The sequence below is a fragment of the Bos mutus genome, chromosome 5 (genome assembly GCF_027580195.1).
Source record: "Bos mutus isolate GX-2022 chromosome 5, NWIPB_WYAK_1.1, whole genome shotgun sequence".
NCBI classification, from domain to species: Eukaryota; Metazoa; Chordata; class Mammalia; order Artiodactyla; family Bovidae; genus Bos; species Bos mutus.
Window position 1 is genome coordinate 108,309,612 of NC_091621.1, and position 21,864 is coordinate 108,331,475.

General features: G+C 41.4%; 1 protein-coding gene across 2 annotated transcripts in view; it reads left to right on the forward strand.

Moving 5' to 3' along the window:
• The window catches only part of MRTFA (myocardin related transcription factor A), a 175,967-nt gene that overhangs the window by 46,360 nt on the left and 107,743 nt on the right, over window positions 1-21,864 (forward strand). The window contains exon 3 of one of the 2 annotated variants that reach the window (XM_070371530.1): window positions 18,593-18,646. The exons of the other annotated variant lie outside the window; for it this stretch is intronic. Coding sequence (XP_070227631.1) covers window positions 18,601-18,646 — 46 coding nt within the window. The 5' untranslated portion in view covers window positions 18,593-18,600. The remainder of the gene's footprint in view (window positions 1-18,592; window positions 18,647-21,864) is intronic. 2 annotated transcript variants of the gene reach the window in all.

Sequence of the window (21,864 nt, forward strand, 5' to 3'; positions counted from 1 at the left end):
TATTCTGTTTGACCTCAGTGCAGCATTGGGTTGGCCACCGCCCCCCACCCCGAAACTCTTTCTCCAGTGTTGTCTGTGACACTGCTCTTCACTGGTTTTAAAAACTTGATCTTGCTAGTCACTCCTCTGCACAGATCTTTTTACTGTCTTTCTCTGCTCACCTCTCCCTTTCATGGATCACAGCCTTGTCGTGGTGAAGTGGCTTGCGTAAGTCAGTAAAGCTATGAGCCATGCCATGCAAGGCCACACAAGGTGTACAGGTCAGAGTGGAGAGTTCTGACAAAACATGGTCCACTGGAGGAGGGAATGGCAAACCACTCCAGTATTCTTGCCGCAAGAACCCTATGGACAGTATGAAAAGGCACAAGGTATATGACACTGGAAGATGAGCCCCGCAGGTTGGAAGGTGTCCAGTATGCTACTGGGGGAGTGCAGAGGGCAGTTACTAATAGTTCCAGAAAGAATGACGTGGCTGGGCCAGAGTGGAAATGATGCTCAGTCGTGGGTGTGTCTGGTGGTGAAAGTAAAAGTCTGATGCTGTAAAGAACAATATTGCATAGGAACCTGGAGTGTTAGGTCCATGAATCGAGGTGAATTGGATGTGGTAGATGGGTAGATAGCATCACCGACTCAATGGACATGAATTGAGCAAACCCTGGGAGATAGTGAAGGACAGAAGAGCCTGGAGCGCTGCAGTCCATGGGGTCGCAAAGAGTCAGACGTGACTTATTGACTGAACAACAACAGCGACGACTACTCACCTCTTAAATTTTATTACTCTCCAGTGTTCAGCTGTGGAGTTTCCTTGCTTCTTACTTGGTATCTTTACCCTGAATGGTGTTCCCCAGAATTCTGGCTTTAACCACCATTATATGCCATTGACTCCATATTCTCTCTCCAGGCCATGTCTCTGCCCTGAGTCCAGACTCTTACGCTTGGCTGCCTTGTGTCTTCACTGGATGTGCTACAGACTGAATATGCTCGGAGCAAAACTCATCATCTTATTGCTGTTACTCCTGAATTCTTCATTGTAGGAATTGGGACCACCTTTTACCCAGATGTTCAGAACAGGGAGTTGTTTTGTTTTCTTTCTGAATGAAATCTTAAAGAGCTTCATTTGTTTCATAATCAGATAAAGTATAGGAAAAAAGAAAAGAAAAATTCCCTCGTAACTGTGCAGTTCAGTGATAGCCAGTAGGAGCAGTTAGTATATTTTCTGTCATTTTTTGTTTGTTCATTTGTTTACTCTTACACATACATACTCTGCATAAATTAGTTTCGTGTAGTATTATTTTATGAGATTTTGCTATAACATTCAGCTGTCTTAGAAAACATTTTTCTTTGCTTGATATTTGAATTGTGTGCGTATACGGCATTTAGCCAGTCTCCTTTGAAACTCTTGCCTTGGTTTTATTTTTTTCTGTTATAAATAAAACTGCAGTAAAATCTTGGTGTAAGTCTTGGTGTAAGTAACTGCAGGACAGACTTGCAGGATGAAAAGATAAGGACGTAAAGGACACTGTCCTTCTGATGGCAAACGTGGCATGTTTGGGTATGAAGTTTTTAATTTTAAAGTCATTATTTCCAAATTGTCCTCCAGAAGTAATTTTTTATTCCATCTTCTTTCTCCTCTTTCCTCCCAGTCACCGATTCTTGTAAATTTCACAATGCTCATTTCTACTGAATTCATTCTTTTCTTGCAGTCCCTATGGCTGACACTTAGTTCAAACTCTTAATAATGTCACATTTGGATTACTCCAAGAATGGCCTTCTAACTCATGTCTCCTTGTTTTAGATCTTGTCCCTGGGGCCCTGGGATGATCTTTCTAAGACATAAATGAGGTTGATGCTCTCCTTCATGAAATTCCTTCAGTTCAGTTCAGTTGTGTCCAACTCTTTGCGACCCCATGAATCGCAGCACTCCAGGCCTTCCTGTCCATCACCAACTCTCGGAGTTTACCCAAACTCATGTCCATCAAGTCCCTTAGCGGATCCCAATTCCTCCCCTTGTTCTCATCCTGGCAGACCTTCACAGCCAGCTTCTGCCCCGCCCCTCATCTCTTCCTGCTCACAATAAAATATTTAGGTTTTCCCATAAGAGACACTTCCACAGCTCAGTTCCACTTCATGTCCTCTTTTTCCTTCCTGGAAGAACCTTCCTCCTCCTCCTCTTCTGACTCTTGTTTCTTTCAAGTCTGGAACCAGGGGAAGGTGCTGCTTCCTTCAGGACTTCTTCCTCAGACTCTCAGGTTAGGGGCTTACCCTTTGTGTTCTTCAGAAGAACCCTGTGCATAATTACCTACTTATTTGTTATCATATTTGACTAGATGAGAAACTTTGTGAAAGGAAGGATTATGTTTTATTTATTGTGGTATCTTTCAGTTCAGTTGCTCAGTCTTGTCTGACTCTTTGTGACCCCATGGACTGCAGCACGCAAGGCCTCCTTGTCCATCACCAGCTCCCGGAGTTTACCCAAACTCATGTCCATGGAGTTGGTGATGCCATCCAACCATCTCATCCTCTGTCGTCCCCTTCTCCTCCTGCCTTCAATCTTTCCCAGCATCAGGGTCTTTTCAAATGAGTCAGTTCTTTGCATCAGGTGGTCAAAGTATTGGAGTTTCAGCTTCAGCATCAGTCCTTGCCATGAATATTCAGGACTGATTTCCTTTAGGGTGAACTGGTTGGATCTCTCTGCAGTCCAAGGGACTCTCAAGAGTCTTCTCCAACACCACAGTTCAAAAGCATCAATGCTTCAGTGCTCAGCTTTCTCTATAGTCCAATTCTCACATCCATACATGACTACTGGAAAAACCATAGCCTTGACTAGATGGACCTTTGTTGGCAAAGTAATGTCTCTGCTTTTTAATATGCTATCTAGGTTGCCATGAAATTAAAAGACGCTTACTCCTTGGAAGGAAAGTTATGACCGACCTAGATAGCATATTCAAAAGCAGAGACATTACTTTGCCAACAAAGGTTCGTCTAGTCAAGGCTATGGTTTTTCCTGTGGTCATGTATGGATGTGAGAGCTGGACTGTGAAGAAGGCTGAGCGCCGAAGAATGGATGCTTTTGAACTGTGGTATTGGAGAAGACTCTTGAGAGTCCCTTGGACTGCGAGGAGATCCAACCAGTCCATTCTGAAGGAGATCAGCCCTGGGATTTCTTTGGAAGGAATGATGCTAAAGCTGAAACTCCAGTACTTTGACCACCTCATGGGAAGAGTTGACTCATTGGAAAAGACTCTGATGCTGGGAGGGATTGGGGGCAAGAGGAGAAGGGGATGACAGAGGATGAGATGGCTGGATGGTATCACTGACTCGATGGACGTGAGTCTGGGTGAACTCCGGGAGTTGGTGATGGACTGGGGGGCCTAGCGTGCTGCGATTCATGGGGTCGCAAAGAGTCGGACACGACTGAGCGACTGATCTGATCTGATCTGATCTAGGTTGGTCATAACTTTCCTTCCAAGCAATAAACGTCTTTTAATTTCATGGTTGCAGTCACCATCTGCAGGGATTTTGGAGCCCAAAAAAATAAAGTCTGACACTGTTTCCACTGTTTCCCCTTCTGTTTCCCATGAAGTGATGGGACTGGATGCCATGATCTAAGTTTTCTAAATGTTAAGCTTTAAGCCAACTTTTTCACTCTTCTCTTTCACTTTCATCAAGAGGCTCTTTAGTTCTCCACTTTCTGCCATAAGGGTGGTGTCATCTGCATATCTGAGGTTATTGATATTTCTCCTGGCAGTCTTGATTCCAGCTTGTGCTTCCTCCAGCCCAGCGTTTATCATGATGTACTCTGCATATAAGTTAAATAAGCAGGGTGACAATACACAGCCTTGACGTACTGGTTTTCCTATTTGGAACCAACCTGTTGTTCCATGTCCAGTTCTAACTGTTGCTTCCTGACCTGCATACAGATTTCTCAGGAGGCAGGTCAGGTGGTCTGGTATTCCCATCTTTGAGAATTTTCAACAGTTTATTGTGATCCACACAGTCAAAGGCTTTGGCATAGTCAATAAAGCAGAAATAGATGTTTTTCTGGAACTCTCTTGCTTTTTCGATGATCCAACGGATGTTGGCAACTTCATTTCTGGTCTCTTTGCCTTTTCTAAAACCAGCTTGAACATCTGGAAGTTCATGGTTCATGTACTGTTGAAGCCTGGCTTGGAGAATTTTGAGCAGTACTTTACTAGCGTGTGAGATGAGTGCAGTTGCGAGTGAGATGAGTGGTATCTTTAGTGCCTAGCCAAAAACTCTAATGTACTTATGAATCAAGAAGTGAAAGTTGTTCAGTTGTGTCTGACTCTTTGTGACCCCATGAACTGTACAGTCCATGGAATTCTCCAGGCCAGAATACTGGAGTGGGTTGTCTTTCCCTTCTCCAGGGGATCTTCCCAACCAAGGAAATGAACCCAGGTCTCCCTCATTGCCAGCTGAACCACCAGGGAAGCCCAAGAATACTGGAGTGGGTAGCCTGTCCCTTCTCCAGCGGATCTTCCCAACCCAGGAATCAAATTGGGGTCTCCTGCATTGCAGGTAGATTCTTTACCAACTGAGCTGTCAGGGAATCAAGAAGGGTGCTTGTTAAATGCAGATTCTGATTCTGTAATCTGGGTGAGGCCCAAGATTCTGAAAAAATTTGAAAAAAAAAATTTTTATTGAAGTGTAGTCAATATACAATGTTGTGTTAATTTCTACTGTACAGCAAAGTAATTCAGATATAAATTTATGTACATATTCTTTTTCATCATGGTTTATCACAGCATATTGAATATAGTTTCCTATCCTATAGTAAGGACCTTGTTGTTTATCCACAGAGATTCTGCATTTCTAACTAGCATCCATTGGCGATGCTAGTGCTGTTAATCTGAGTATCAAGGTGTTTGATAAATGTTTGTGGAATGTGTGAGCAAATGAATGAGTGGTGAAACAAACTATTAAGTCACTGAAACACTGATTTATTAGATCTGAGCAATTAATAAAGTGATTATTGACTCTTGCTGGACAGAAAAAAATAACTTGTTTAATTTATGGTTTAGACTATTTGAAAGAAAGACTGAGTCCATTTCTTTACAGGTGAAGTATTTTGTGGAGTCATTCTTTTATTGTCTTAATTAGTGATAAAACATTTAGACCAGAAGTCTTAACTACTTTTTTTAAGTTGAAGATCTCTGTAAGTTTGAAATTACATATATAAGTCCAGTGTGTACAACAGCTGCTTGGGTTGGCAGAAACCTGTATGAAGGAGCCAGAGCCCTGCTTGCTTGGCACCCTGCCCTTCAGGCTGCTCTTGAAAGGGCACAAGTTGAAAACTTCTGATCTAGGTCATCTGTCTCTGTTAGTTTGAGCTGTGTCTAAGCCAACCTCTTCAGTTGCTAGAATGGTCTCCTAACTGCCAGGAGCGCCATATTTATTCATTGTGATCTTGTTTATAGGAGAATCTGGATACTTATAATTGACAAACACAATGGTTTGTACAGCATAATTGTCATTTTGGCAGGAGAAAATAACCCCCCCAAATTGAAATTGTATTCAACATTAGAAAGGAAACAGTGGTGAAATATTGGTATTAGAATAATGCTGAAGAAGAGGGGACAGGCTTAATAAAGAAATAATCTATAAGAAGTTTGACTACAGAAAAATACCTTAGGGAATGTACAGCAATGGCCAGGAATACTAAGTGCTTGGCAGAAATTGTTAAAATGACTATCAAAATCAGATTCTGTTATTATAGGGGGGAAATAGGAGTTATTAATCAAGTTAAGAAAACTAGAAAGTTGCAGAAGAGCTGTGTCCATGGTGAAAGATCTGACTAGTTTCTTTTTTATTCCATCCAGAAGCCAGCATATGAATATCTGGACCGGGGTGGTGGTGTTAGGATCTGGTTGTGTTGCTTTCCTGGCCATAATTGGGTGTTCTGTTCGTTCATCTTAGTGGTGCTTCTTTCTGTCAAAAGGGGGAAATTATTATATTTTGCACTAGGTCTGTTTTGCACGGTTATTGGTAGGGAGGTAAAGGTAAGAGCAGAAATGGAAAATCCCTGAGGGGATTATGAAACTGGGAAGTGTGATTTTCTAGAGCAAAATAATTTCTGGGGTTTAGAGGAGGTACTTTTTCATGGATGATGTATTCTATGTTGAAAAGGTGGAGTGAAATTTTGCTTCTTCTCAGATCTTTCTTTTAGAAGCCTATCTTACATGGAAACTCACTGGTTGAGCAAGGATTCTTATGGAGCAGGCAGGCAAAGTCCTGATACTTCAGTTTCCTTAACAGGGGAAATTGGAATTCTGTTGCGAGGAGGTGCCTTTGGTTAACCCGACCTTTACTGACCTAATTGGAAAAAGTTGGGAGAGTGATTCAAGGTGTATTTTAGTCCTCTGTCGTCTTCTAAAAGATAAGTTTGACGTACCTGTAGATTCTCTCCAGCCTGGGCTTGGAGAAGCCTGGAAAAAACTCTCTAATGATCTAACACCGTCCCCTTTGGCTCCAGCTACAGGAGTTCTGGCACACATTGAATGAATGTGTCATGATGGAAAATTTAAGTTTTACTTTGCTTCTTCCTTTAATGGCGCAGTACTCTTTGGCTGTCTCTTCCTTACGTATCCACCCCTTCTTTATACTGATAACAGTCTTTCAAGTATGAATGAGTTTCAGAACTGGCTGAGACTGCATAAAGCCTGCTTTCAAGAGCCTCTAGGATGAGAGCTGAAATACTATTTGCCCCTTTTCTCATTGCAAGTATATTACATTTTAGTTACCTTATAGGTTTTGTGGGGAACCCTGGGAATTTTGCCATATTTCATCTTTCATGGCCTTTGTGGGAAAGTACATTCCATATTCCAAATGATCAAATTACAAATGAAGTTTTGGAATATAATCCATTTATATGCTGGGGACTTGCTTATACCCTGAGAGGTGTGCCTCTTGAAGTTTGGGTGTTACAGATTTAAGACACAATAAATAGTAGTTACATGGAATGGTTTACTGGGAAGGCATTACAGACAAATAGTTAGATAATTTAATGGATGACAAGTTCATAAATGTTTCTAAGAGAAAGCTGGTATTTTGGAGATTGTATCTTGACCTTTTATTTTACCTTGACTCTTTAAATTTTATTTCAGGACAGTCATTAGTACCTTCCTACAATCCTGCTCCTTTTCACTACTATGACCAGTATGGAAATGATTATTCAACAGATATTTATAAAGTGCCCAAGGAAGATGTTGTATACAGAAGAATAACTTGGACCTCAGCTACTAGTTTTTCCTTTATTTCTAAGTTTAATTTAAATTCATTCATTTGGCCGCATCAGGTGGTAGTTCCACCACGCGGGCTCGGTAGTTGCGGCACACGGACTCTGTAGTTGTGGCTCAGCAGCTGTGGCTTGGGCTTACTTGCTCCGCAGCACTTGGGATCTTAGTTTTCCAACCTAGGGTTGAACTCCTGTCCCCTGCACTGCAAGGCGGATTCTTGACCACTGGACCACCAGGGAAGCCCCGTCTCCTGTACTTTAATGAGCAAACCATTAGCTGTTTTATCAGAGCTAACCAATACCAAATTTCTGTTTTTCTTTCCCATGTTAGGTGCTACAGACTAAATCACCACCACCACTATCCTCTATATTTTGGACTTTCCTTATAGCTCAGTTGGTAAAGAATCTGCCTGCAATGTAGGAGGCCTGGGTTCGATCCCTGGGTAGGGAAGATTCCCTGGAGAAGGAAATGGCAACCTACTTCAGTATTCATGCTTGGCGAATCCCATGGACGGAGGAGCCTGGCAGGCTACAGTCCACGGGATCACAAGAGTCGAAAACGACTTAGCGACTAAACCACCAACCGCCACCACCACATACTAAATAATAGGCTAGTCTGTTTATGGGGGATAGTTTTGGGGGCCACAGAGGTTGAATACCAGGCACAATTTTGACAATGGTAAGATTAACCTTTCCCTGTTCCTGCTTGGTCCCCCTAGCATTCCCTCGGTTGCTCTCCTGAACTTCTTATGTGCTAGGTAACAGATCCATGTTCGGTTATTAAAGCTGTTGAGAATGTCATATGACTTGAAGTTTTATATTTTGCATTCTCGTTATTGAGAAAATACTTTTCTCCAACCCACCGAGGATTGAGTAAATAAAAACTTGAAATATCACCCACAAGAAATTATTTTTATCTGTACCTGTAGGAACCTTTATTTCTGAATCACAGATTGTTCACGATCCAGCAGTTATGAATATACTTAGAGAATAACAGGACAGAAGATCTGAAGTTAAATCTGCATAGCTGAAAAGTCTTCTTACACTAATCACTCCCCTTAGAATTAGATTGGTGGTATGTATTTTACCAGGTGGAGCTAGTGGTAAAAACCAGCCTGCCAATGCAGGAGACACAGAGAGACACAGGTTCAATCCCTGGGTCAGAAAGATCCGCTGGAGGAGGACATGGCAATCCACTCTAGTATTCTTGCCTGGAGAAGCCCATGAACAGAGGAGCCTGGCTGGCTGCAGTTCATAGGGTCACACAGAGTTGGACATAACCGAAGCGACTTCGCGTGTATTTTACCATTCACGTCTTTTCTCTTTTTTTTTTTGGAGAAGGCGATAACATATACACAGAAAAGTACATAAATCACGGTAGTTTACAGAATAACCATAAAACAAAGAGCTGTGTAACCACTATTTAGTTCAATAGTAGCTCATTGTGAGTCCCGCAGAAGCCTCCCATATGCTCTTCTCTGATTACAACACCATCTCTTCTTCCTAGGAGGAACCACTATTCTGACTCCTTGAAAATAATTTGTTTTACCCACTATAAATATATTTCTAAGCAGTGTAGTTTAGTTGAAGTTTATGTGAATGGCATGATTATATCTTCTTTTCGCTCAGTGGTGTTGTTCAGTTGCTAAGTTGGTCCAACTCTTTGCAACCCCGGGGACTGCAGTGCACCAGGCTTCCCTGTCCTTCACTGTCTCCCAGAGTTTGCTCAAACTCATGTCTGTTGTGTCAGTGATGCTATCCAACCATCTCATCCTCTGTCTCCTCCTTCTCCTCCTCCCCTCAATCTTTCCCAGCATCAGGGTCTTTTCCAACGAGTTGGCTCTTCACATCAGGTGGTCAAAATATTGGAGCTTCAGCTTCAGCATCAGTCCTTCCAAAGAATATTCAGGGTTGATTTCCTTTAGGATTGACTGGTTTGATCTCTTTGCTATCAAAGGGACTCTCCAGAGTCTTCCCCAGCACCAAAGTTTGAAAGCATCGGTTCTTTGGCGCTCAGCTTTCTTTATGGTCCAATTCTCACATCCATACATGACTATTGGAAAAACCATAGCTTTGACTATATGGACCTTAGTCAGTAAAGTGATGTCTCTGCTTAATATGCTGTCTAGGTTGGTCATAGCTTTTCTTCCAAGGAGGAAGCATCTTTTAATTTCATGGCTGCAGTCACTGCAGTGATTTTGGAGCTCAAGAAAATAAAGTCTGTCATTGTTTCCACTTTTCCCCTTCTATTTGCCATGAAATGATGGGACTGGATTCCATGATCTTAGTTTCTTGAATGTTGAATTTTAAGCCAGCTTTTTCACTCTCATTTTCACCCTCATCAAGAGGCTCTTTAGTTCCTCTTCACTTTCTGCCAACAGAGTGGTATCATCTGCATATCTGAGGTTGTTGGTATTTCTCCCAGCAATCTTGATTCCAGCTTGTGATTTATCCAGTTTGGCATTTCACATGATATACTCTGCATATAAATAAGCAGGGTGACAATATGCAGCCTTAATATACTCCTTTCCCAGTTTGGAACCAGTCCGTTGATCCATGTTCGGTTATAACTATTACTTCTTGACCTGCATACAGGTTTTTCAGGAGACAGGTAAAGTGATCTGGTATTTCCATCTCTTTAAGAATTTTCCACAGTTTGTTGTGATCCACACAGTCAGAGGTTTTTAGCATAGTCAATGAAGCAGAAATAGATGTTTTTCTGGAATTCCCTTGCTTTTTCTATGATCCAGTGGATGTTGGCAATTTTACCTCTGATTCCTCTGCCTTTTCTAAATCCAGCTTGTGCATCTGGAAGTTCTTGAATCACGAACTGATGAAACCTAGCTTGAAGGGTTTTGAAAGCATTACCTTGCTAGCGTATGAAATGAATGCAATTGTGTGATAGTTTGAACATTCTTTGGCATTGCCTTTCTTTGAGACTGGGATGAAAGCTTACCTTTTCCAATCCTGTGGCCACACAGTCTTAACCACTGTACCTTCAGGGAATTCCCTCTCCATTTATTTAGATTTTCCGAATCTCCTAATGAGGTTTTTATAATTTTCTGTGTTGTGGTTTTACACATCTTTTGTTAGATTTATTTTTTAAAGTTTCGTATGTTTTAATACTGTTGTGGTATCATTTAATTTTTTTTTTTTAACTTTCTAAGTTCTGTTGCTGATCCCAAGTATTTTTCTGGAAGAAATAACAGGTGTAAGTTTGTATGTGTTTTTATAGGCTCTGCTGGGTGGAATGAGAAGAGTTACATAAAGAGAAATGAACAGAATAGAATGGGAGTGAAAAGGACACGTTCGTAAAGGGCACATTTGTTCCCCTTTCATAGATTTTTCTCCTATGTGTAAAACTTAGGAAATACTCATTTGTTTTCCATAGGTGTAGCCTGTGGGAGAAAGGGCGGGTAATGTTTTTTTCCTTCGAGGGTACACTGTGCCCTTTCATGCTTTAGTGTTTTACAGGAGGTACTAATTAACTGCTGGGAAAAGTAAAAAGTTTTGAGTGGGCAGTTTCTGATCCAAATTATATTATTTTCTTGGAGAAAGGAGTTTTGTTACTTAGGTTCCTCAGGAAGCCTGGTTGTTAAGGGTTTTTTAGATTAGCCAATGTGAAAAATGCCCAGATCTTAAGCACGTTAGTTCATTAAGCACTTTTCTTTGTAATGTGATTTAGAGAATTTCATAACCTATTTCATCTCAGTACTAAGAGATAATCAATTTCCCGTTCCTGAGTATTCATCACATGTTGTGCTACTATTACTGCTAAGTCGCTTCTGACTCTGTGCGACCCCATAGACGGCAGCCCACCAGGCTCCTCCGTCCCTGGGATTCTCCAGGCAAGAACACTGGAGTGGGTTGCCATTTCCTTCTCCAATGCAGGAAAGTGAAAAGTGAAAGTGAAGTCGCTCAGTTGTGTTGGACTCTTCTCGACCCCATGGATTGCAGCCCACCAGGCCCCTCCGTCCATGGGATTTTCCAGGCAAGAGTACTGGAGTGGGGTGCCATTGCCGTCTCCAGAGCATGTTGTGCTAGGCACCTGGAAAACAGATACTAGGTAGAATCTCCCTCACAACAAACAAGCACACATGAGATTAACTCCTGTCTCCCAGAGAAAATTCCTCTTAGCACATGATTTATTTCCCTGTAGTCTTCTTCTAAATGTATGTTTGAAAAATAACTGAGCTAGTACTATAGACCAGAGAAGGCAATGGCACCCCACTCCAGTACTCTTGCCTGGAAAATGCCATGGATGGAGGAGCCTGGTAGGCTGCAGTCCATGGGGTCGTAAAAAGTGGGATATAACTGAGCGACTTCACTTTCACTTTCACTTTCATGCATTGGAGAAGGAAATGGCAACCCACTCCAGTGTTCTCGCCTGGAGAATCCCAGGGACGAGGGAGCCTGGTGGGCTGCCGTCTATGGGGTCGTACAGAGTCGGACACGACTGAAGTGACTTAGCAGCAGCAGCAGCAGTACTATAGACTCAACTGTCATTTTTTTAAATTTAGCATTGTAACTCAAGATTTTCAGTCACTGAAATATTTTTTTATAAACAGCCTTTCATTATGTGTAAAACTTATGTTCTGTATCATCATTGAGTTAATTTCCCCACTGATTGGACTTTTGAATCATTCTTCTTTTTTTTGCACTTACACTGATGTTTAGATGAACATTTTTAAAGTCTTTCTGCATTTTGAGTTATTTCCTTAGAAGTGAAATACTGGCTTAAAGAATTTGACCATTTTAACACTGAAAGAATTTATTAAGTGACTAGTGAGATCACCTGTATGCTCAGTATTGGACAGCAAATAAGGAACAAGACAGGTAAGGTTTTCATTGTCGTGGAGTTTAGTGAAAGAGAAAGATTAAACAATTATGCAAGCCAATTCATAGTTAGAAATTTTGGGAAGTGCTTGGGGAAGAAAGCACAAGATGTCGTATAGAAGAGCAAATCAGTGGTGATGGTTCTAATTTGGGAGGGGGTGGTGCGAGTGGTCAGGAAAGGCCTCTTTGCGGAAGGGACATTTAGACTGATAACCAAAGCACAAGTAGTGTGTGATTGGCCCATCTAAGGAAAGAGGGCATAGCCTGTGTTAAGACTGGGGGAGAGGGGGAGGTGGGGAAAGGGGTCTGGGACAAGGGTTTTGGGGAAAACTTGGAACAGAAGAACTGAACAAATATCCTTCTGTCAGTGGAGAGAGAGAAGGAGAGAGATGTGAAATAAGAGGTAGTAAGGGGCCTTTCTAGGTCGTATTAACAGTTGAAGTTCTTGAGAAATACGTTGTGTTGTTCCATTCCAAAACGACCCACCAGTGTACACGCCTGTCAACCCTGTTTAAGTGCCTGGCTCATTTAATAGCATTGATAGTCTTATTTGTGAAGGACTTTGCTGATGTGATTGTTGAAATGTTTTCATTTCAGTTTGTATTTCTTTGGTAATTATTGAAGAGTAATCTTTCCCCAAATGTTTGTCATCATTTTGGACCGTTCCATCTGTTACTAAATGGACCATTCCTTTCTTACTAAAATGTCATTTTTAAGGTTCTCCCACAAGTACTCAGGTGACAGACTGGGAACCACTTGTTAGGAATTGAAAGAAGAGTTTCTTGCATCTCTCACTCTTAGTTCTCTGAATAAGGGGCTGGATTTGGTCAAAACTGCGTTTCTTATGGCTGTATTATTTTATGATTCATGGGTATACAAGTGTGTCGAGTTGGGAACTGGAAAAGAAACTGATAAATCTCTGGTGACTTTTAAGAGCCAGCTCACATCATCTTTCTTTAAGGAGCAATCCAGGTCTGTGGTAACCAGAACCAGTTGCTGCTGCTTTTATGTTTCTTTAGCGTTTTGTTTGTACTCTTATTTAATTCGACTCTTGGTTTCTTCTTTTGTTTGTTCGTTAGAGATTTTCTACCTTCATGATGAGCTCCTCAAAGGCAGAGGCGGTGGCGTGCGGTTCATCCTTGTGTTTCTGCCTTCACTGGTGTTGACACCATACATAATGATGATATTTCCAACATGCCATGTAAATAAGCTAGCTGGCTGTTTGTATTTGTGGCTATCATACTCCTTAACGTTGACTGTCCTTTGAAAACTTAGCTGGAGGAACAGCCTTTGTCTGCTCTGGGGCTGAGGAATAGCATGCCCGTGGTAATGTGTCAGCCTCCCAGGTTGACGCGTCTTGGCTGGGTTTTCATCAGTGGTCCGTTGTGTTCACAGGAAGTGGAAGCTGCCCAGGACCTGTAACAACTTGTCTGGGTATTGGGTTTTGTTATCTTTTGGGTGTTTTCACTTTGCCCAACACCAGGTGTCTGGGGGAGAGACCTAACTGGTTGGAGCCTGTAAAAATTCATTGTGATGACGATCTTTGTAGAGCTGAACCTCAGTAAACTCCTGCAAATACTTGTGAGAACCCAAATCAGAAATGGACGTGGGATCTCATCTGATCTTCAAAGCTGAGTAGGGTTGGGCCTGGTTGGTACTTGGATGGGAGAAATGGACACGGGAACAAGATTACATTTCTGTGTTCTGAAATGCCACAGAGATCACAGAAAGGCATTCTTAATTTTGTATATACCTGTGTATACTCCATTTCCTCATAGAAACTGCTGTCAGTTGTTAGAGAATCTGCACGCTCTCAGTGCTTAAAGGACTGCTTGGTTTGTTAGGTGAGCCAGGCTCTCTGCCTCTCCGGTTTCTCCTACTCATGGCCTCCAGTTTGAGCATTTTCCTTGCTATTAGCAGTTAACATTCCTGAGGTTTTTATTGTGAATGTCCTTTTTTATGTTAACCCTGTACCTCAGTACTGTGGATAATTTCAGTCTTCCTCATCTAAGGTTTCTAGTTAATGGCACTTCAGCATGTGTTCTAATGAAAATTGGAGCAGACCACCTGCCTTTTCTGGGTAGGTAGGGATTCTTTTGTTACGAACTTCTCCCATGCTGTTAGAATTTGCTGAGATAAATAGGGCTTGTCATTTCATTTGGCTTACATTTATGAATGCTGTCACACGTTAGGCGCTGTGTGAGCTCTGTTCACACAGAGACATTAAACCACATGGTAAGGAGCAGTAATAGAGTGGGGCACAGGTTCTTAGGGAGCATCAGTGAGAGGTATTTAGCACATCTGTGGAGGGTGTGATCCCAGAGGCTTTCTGGCGAAGGCAGCAGTTAAACTGGGTTTTGAAGGATGAATAAGAGTCAGTTGGTAGCAAGGATGTGTCTTAATTGAGGCAAGGCTGGGGAGAAGGAGTGTGTTAAGAAGCTGTTGCTGAAGCACACGCTGCCACCTGTGAGATATCTGGTGAGAAACTTGAACCTGAATTGGATCACGACTCTCTCTAACTCCTAACTTACTGGCTATAAAGGGATTGCGCAGCATGTTAAATGACATCTTAGGGATACAGTTAGCAAAGCCCAAACTTGGGGAAGCTATCTGGTTATTTTCAACAAATAAAGTACAGAAAAAGAGGAAGTAGTAATCTGTAGATTAAAAGAGCTTTAAGAGGGAATTCCCTGGCAGTCTAGTGGTTAGGACTCGGAATGCCTGGGGCCCAAGTTTGATCTCGTGTCAAGGAACTAAAATCCCACAGGCCGGGTGGTGTGGCCAAAAAAAGAGATTTAAGAGACATTAATGAAATGCCGTATGTTGCCCTGTTGGACGCTGATTTGAATAAATCATCTCTAAAGAATTTATGAGACAGGAGGGAACGTTTGAACATCTACTGAATAGTTGGATAATATTGAACAATTTTTAAAAATTTAGGTGTTGTAATGGTAGTATAATTATTTAAGGAAATAGTTCTTCTCTTCAAGGTATAGAATAAAGATGAAATTACATGATGCCTGGAATGTGTGTGCTGTGCTAAGTCGCTTCAGTCATGTCTGACTCTTTGCGTCTCCATGGACTATATAGCCCATCAGGCTCCTCTGTCCATGGGGTTCTCCAGGCAAGAACACTGGAGTGGGTTGCCATTTCCTTCTCCAGGGGGTCTTCCTGACCCAGGGATCAAACCCGGGTCTCCTGCATTGGCAGGCAGGTTCTTTACCCCTAGTGCCACCTGGGAAGCCCATGTGTCCCAGAGTGATCCAGAATTGGCTGGGTGCCAGGGGGAGCAAGCATGTACTGATACATTTTGAAGCTGAGTGATGAGCTACATAAGCTCCTTATTTTGCCTTTCTTTCTTGCTTTGTGTTTGTTCGCACTATTCAGTAATGTTTTTAAAAAGCTGTTACTGTGCTCCAGGCAAGAACTATTAGGGACCTAAAGTAAAGCACTGGTTGTAGAGGTGGAACAAAAGGAATAAGTTATAAGATAAAAAGATGGATTTGAGGAATAAGTTATAAGGTAATTAGTTAAAGTTGAATGTTTGGGGCTGGAGGGAAGGAGGGGGGTCTAAGTTGATGGTTTAAAGCCTGAGCACTGTTCCCTAAATTATGGCACATGGAAGCCACGTATCTTGAGGACTTGGTGCGGAGCAGTGGTATTGCAAGTTTGCTTTTGTACATACTGAGTTTAGGACAGCCAAGCCAGGGAGCAGTGCATGGTTGGTAGCTTACAAGTAAAGACAAAGCAAGATACAGATGAGTATGTAGGTGGTGGTAAACCTTAAGAAAGGCTGAGGTTGCCCTGGGAGAATGTGTGCAAGAGGAAAGGAAGGGGTGCAGAGGGGTAGAGAGAGAGGAGCCAGTTAGAATTCCGAGAGGAAAAGTCTGAGAGAGAGGATTTTTAAAGGAAGTCAAGGAAATAGGAAGTTTTAGGAAGAGTATGGAAACTGTGACAGATCCAGGAGGAAAGTCAAGTAGGATAAGAGCTTGTCTAGTTCCTCTTGCTTATGAACATTAAAGGCCTTTGGGGAGCTGGTGGTGGGTGGGACAGCTTTATGAGTAAACTATATTTACTATCCTGCAGTTGTTAGTCCCTTTAGAGTGGATTAATAGAGATTGTAGACCATATGAAATTTGTGCTAATTAGCTAGAACGTTATGATTAAAAGCGGAAGAGCTTTTATTTTATTGGGAATTAAGATCATTACCCTTCATTCCCTTGGTGTCATCTACTTGAAAATCATGTTCACTTGTGCAGAGACCTTTTCCAAGTTTACTCTAGCTCCCTTTCTGTGAAATTTTGCTAAATTGCCCCAAAATTAGTGGATCAGAAGCTGGGTTCAGAGTTTAGGAATTGTGACACCTGTTTTAAATGCAGTTTTCCCAGTGAGTCTCATGCTGTGCTGTTACTCTTCAGGGTGAATGCAAAATCCTAGTGGTAGGCAAAGATGGTGTTGCTTACCGGTTTCTTTTCTTTTCTTTTTTTTTTAAGATTAATTTTTTGGATTTCTGTTTTAAAAACTTTTTGTTTAGCTCTTTTTATCCCAAAGTACAGATGAAATAAATGACTGTGGAGTTGCTGTGAAAAGTTAACAGATCGGTTGAACTGTGATTGTTTATGTTACTACCAGCACATGACCATCAGCACTGTATCTCTGTGGGGCTGGAATATGGACAGTTGTTGCATTCTGAGAAAAGTGTTGGCAGGAGGGAAATAGCCCTGTGCCCCTCCTACCATCTTCTCTGCTGGAATCTTAAAGTTTGTATTTATTTTCCTGTAAGTACAGAATTGTGAGAACTTGTCTTGTTTGAAAAACCCTCACGTAGCAAATTGTCCAGCCCACATAGGGACACAGGGATGACTCAAGCTGTTCGGGATTCTTTTCCTTTTGTTGGTAACCTCTGACCAGAGAATTTACCCATTTTTCATAAGACAGTTTGAGAGCTTGGTGGAGAGAAGGGGCCAGTGAGAATGCTTCTCTTCCCAGAGCGTGGCTGCCGCTCCGTTGCCTGTTGAGTCATTCCCACAGCTCTATATAGAGCTTTTCTGGCTTTTCTTTTAAACATGATGTTCTTGGAGTGGGAAAGAAAGGAAGTTTTTTTCTCCTCCACAGACTCCCCCACCCCAAATCTGCGTTGCTCACTCTCTTCTAGTAACAGTATTGCCCTCAGTCGTTCTGAGACTGTTTTCTCTTTTCAGGCCTCTCAGCACTTTCATTTATCATTGTGTGACTATGTGAGCATTAAGGCATTTGCTGGGCTTGGTTCCCCCAGTAGGCTTTCAAGATGTCACTTAACCAGAAAAACGGAGGCCTTCTGGTTAACCATACCAAAAATGGATTTCTAGTTTTCAGCTATTTTAAAGTTAATCAGATAAGGTAAAAGACATCTTACTATCCTTATTAAGACTATCAGTAAAATGTGCTGTGAAGGGAATGAATGTTTTTAATTTTGGATAAATAAAAATTGCTATAACTTGACAGGATTTTAGTTTCTTTTTGTTTTTGTGATGAAAGGTTAAAATGTCCACATTCGTTTTTATTCAGATCTTGCTCTCTGCTAGTGGAAAATGACTTGACATTTCTTTATGAGGAAAGGGAAATTCTTATTTCTGTCTTCGTGTGTGTTTCAAACATCCAGTCAGATCATAAAGCATTTTAGAAGAGTCAAATAACATCAGTAAGTTGTCTGTTCACACAGCCCATGTCCTACATAGGCACAAGTAAGGAGCTCTTTTAAGGGGTTGGCAGATCGAAAAGACAGATTATAGCTCTGGAATGTATTCAGATGACTTTTTGAAACAGATATTTTAATTGGAGAGGGGGTGGAGAAATATTTGTGCTTCTGTAGTTAAATACTCAACTTCCTTAGCCTGTTATCTATAAATATCACAGATGAGAAAGCCGTTGGAACGCTTTTTCAGAAAATAACTCACAGTACATATTTATTTGTGTGTATGTGTTTATATGTGCCTTATCCCCATCCATTCTCCATTCATGGGTCAGTAATCAGGCTGTGCCTTTCATAAGATTGAGTTGTTCGGATTATGTTTAATCTGTTCTAAGCTGCATTAGCAGCAGAGTCCCTTACACTAAGGTTTTCAACAAAACCTCATCTTCTCTCGTTGAAAAGAGAGGAAGACAAAAAAGCAGTTGATGTGTTTTCTGAAGGTCTCTTTCTGTACCTCTCTTCCCACCACCCCCAGAGCTGCACAGCAAGGGGAGGAGCTTCTTACTGCTCTAGCCACACTTCATATGTCTTAACTTGAGTGCTGTTTGGTTTCCTGTCGGCAGTAAATCAGCTCTGTGCCATCTTGACTTGCGTGAAGGGTGGATGAATTGGTAACTGCACTCAGAAGAGGAGTGAGTTCTCACAGTCTGATTTGAACATAAGGTGTGAGACTGAATTTATGAAAGCTTCGGTAGCCTCTGAAGACAACCTTTTCTGTGACTTTGTTTTTTTTTTTTTCATGATATCTGTGGGCTGTTGTTTCTGAGAAGAATCTGTCATGACGCTACTGGAACCTGAGATGTTAATGATGGCTGTACAGTCCGGTAATTCCCATATTTCCTGCAAATCCTTTTTGCCTTAGCTTTCTTAAAAAACACTGGGCACTTTGGCACTAGGACTGGATGGAGATGAGGAGGAAGGCAGAGGGAGGGTAAATCTAAATTGTCCAGTAAATGTACTGCATTTTCAGATTTTTATTGTAAAACATAATAATTTTCTCTTGATTGCAAATTCTGGATATTCAGACATCGCTTTGAATTAGATGCTTATCAATCTTAAGACTGCTCAGTGAGGAGACATGTAAGGGAAAGCTACTTGTCTTCTTTAATTAGGTATTTTGTGATTGTAGTGGTGCTGCTTTTAATATAATTAAATTGTTTTTGCTGTTTTGAACAGTACTGTGTTTAATCACTAATCTATACTTTTTTTTAAATGACTCTGTGAAAGCTTGTCTTAACATTTTTCCTTAGCTGTAATTTCTCTTTTGTGTTAAACCTTCTATCTGTATCGTCTTTTGGTTCTTTGTGGGATGCTCTTGTTAACATGTAGGGTTGGGAATCTTAAGTTTTGAAGATGAGGGAAGTTGGAGCAAGGAGGCAGTCAACAGAAGGAATGCAGGATTTCCGAGGTTCTTGAACAGTTTTCCCAATTCAAAAGTGTCTTTTAAAACATTTAAAAAAATTCCAGTTTGTTTTTAATAATTTCTTTTACTTTCAGTGCCCTTAAATTTGTAAGTTAGATATCTAAAAATAGAGAATGTTCTTTGGTTATTTTTAGACTTCTACTAAAATGTAGCCTGTAGTGTTTTCCTGTTTCAGAGACTATCTCAAAAGATTCATACAAGTGGCATTTGGGGACCTCTTCCCATCCACTGGCCTTTACTCAAAGGAAGATGAGCCTCCTTGGTGCTGGCAGACGCTGTCTCTGGCAGAACTGGTCTCACTGCTCTCCTCGGGGAGCACTTAGGTGTTACGCTGCCAGACACAGATCTCCATCTGAAGACCGAGTCAGGTGCTGTCAGGTTACGCTTTAGGACAGAGTGTGGACAAAAAGGAAAGACCGCCACTGTCCTGTTCTTGTTTTATGGATGACCTTGACTGAGTCATGTATTAGTTGTCTTTCTGTTCATATATGCTGTGCATTCCAAGTCCCTTTCCTTTTCCTCCCACAGATCTGTTGAGCTTTGTGTTCTAAACAAGATTGTGTGCTTATCTGAACGTTTCCCATCTGTCTTTGATGAAATAGTTCCCAGTTAAAGTGACTCAGATTTTCTTACCACTGCTCTGTATCTTCGTTCTCTGCTGTATGTGGGCAAGGGCATATTTTATTTTAGGGAGTACAAGTGAGCCTTTGGACTCTCTCTCCCTTCTTTATTCATCTTGTTACCTACAGATTGTCTCAGTCCAGTAACTTCTTAGTAAGATAAAAGACTGTTTGCTTTCCTCTGAGCTGGGGTCTCACTGTTCTTGCCGAGTAAGGGAAAGGGGCTTACTTAGTATTTTCTTGTCTTGCCCAAGAGCCATTTTTCTAATGACATATGTTGGGTAGGGCTAGCCACCCATCTGTTGGACCAGCTACTTCATAAAACTTTCAAAGGATAGTAGTACGTTAGACAAGGGTGGGTGAAATTGACAAGGGTGTTGGATACAGGTAAAACGAAAGATCTGCAGAGACTAGCATGTATGCGAACCTCTTTCTTTTGTGTATGTTCTTAAAAGTAGAGAAACTGGATATAGAAAGAAGTAATAGCAAACTGATATCTCTAGTACTTGTGGTTCCTAAATGTTCAAAAACCTTAGCACTGTGTTGTTTTGTGAAATTGTTACTGTTTTCTTCTTATGCTCTCGCCCTTATATTGGATTGTAATAGTAAATGACAGGCATATCTATGATAGGAAATGAAAAAACATCTCTTATGAAGTTTTAATTAAAAAAAAAAGGCCTGTCATTTTTTTTTTCTAAAAAACTAAAGACAAAATTTAGACTATCTATGTGAGCCTTGAGTGAGTTTCACAGGAATAAAGTATTTGGATCTCCATGAATATAGGCTTTATAGGTGAAACTACTGTTTAATGAAATGCTCAAGGTAATGAAAGCAATTTAGACAAGATTCACGATATAAGATTTTTACCCTAAGTTAAACTTTAAGATACTGAATGTTAGAGCCAAGTTCCAGGGTACACTGTGTGTTTATATCAACTTTCGTTTGGTATTTGGAGCTTGGAGATTTGGGTGAGGCATACTTACATATAGACTTTGATCCTCCTCACTGCTGGTGGTCTCCTTCTAACTCTTTGAGATCCAGTTTAACTGCAGCGTTTTTGTGACGCCTCTCTCAATAGAATCAGCCCTTCCTTCTCTTTCTGCAGCACTGCCTTTACAATGTAGACTGTAGACTGTAGATTATCATTTTCCTGTCTGCCTAATTAGATTATTAGCTTCTCAAAAGCAATACAGTATATTCATCTGTGTGTTGGCTCCTGACATGTATTTTTTAAATTTTAAGTGAAGAAATCTGGTTTGACATACCTCCCTAATAAATAGGTGTAAGCCTTTTATTTCAAGATTTTACCCAAGTATTTTAAGATCTGTTGTCATATTAAGACATGAAGCCTCTAACCGCCATCTGTATCTTAGCCAGCCCTTGCCCACAGCACGTGAAAGCGCAGCTCTCAAAACTGAAGTTCTCGCATCTCAGGATGTGCAGTGTGCCCGTCTGTCAGCCTGTGATGTGTGCTGGTGAACCCAGGTGTTCTCATCAAGACACAGTGAGAGGATTAAAGCACCTGTCACCGCTGTGGCACCCTGTCTGCATCAGTGTGATTAGAAAGCTAATGATCTGAGAGGGACATTTGGGATTTCTGGAGCTAAGACTAAGGGGATATTGGGGTACAGCGTTGACTCTGGTATGTTTTAGAACCAAGGAGTGCTGGGGCTTGGTTGTTGATAGCTACTGTGCGAGGCTTTGATCAGGCACACCCTGTGCCTGCATACAGCCGATGCAGTCGCCTTATTAGTTTGTAACTCTGCAGCAGGGGGTGGCTTTCTGTGTAGAGAAGAGGACTGAAGCGGTTTCTTAGGTATGTGTGATCACATGACATACACCTGATCGTGATGCAGCCCAGTTAGGGAGCCAGTCTGTTATTTCCATATCTCTTGTGGGCATATCTGCGCATCCCCACCCACTCACGCACACACAGACAACACACTCCATCCACACCCTACACCCGCCTCCCCTCTCTTGTCTCTGTACAGGATGTCTC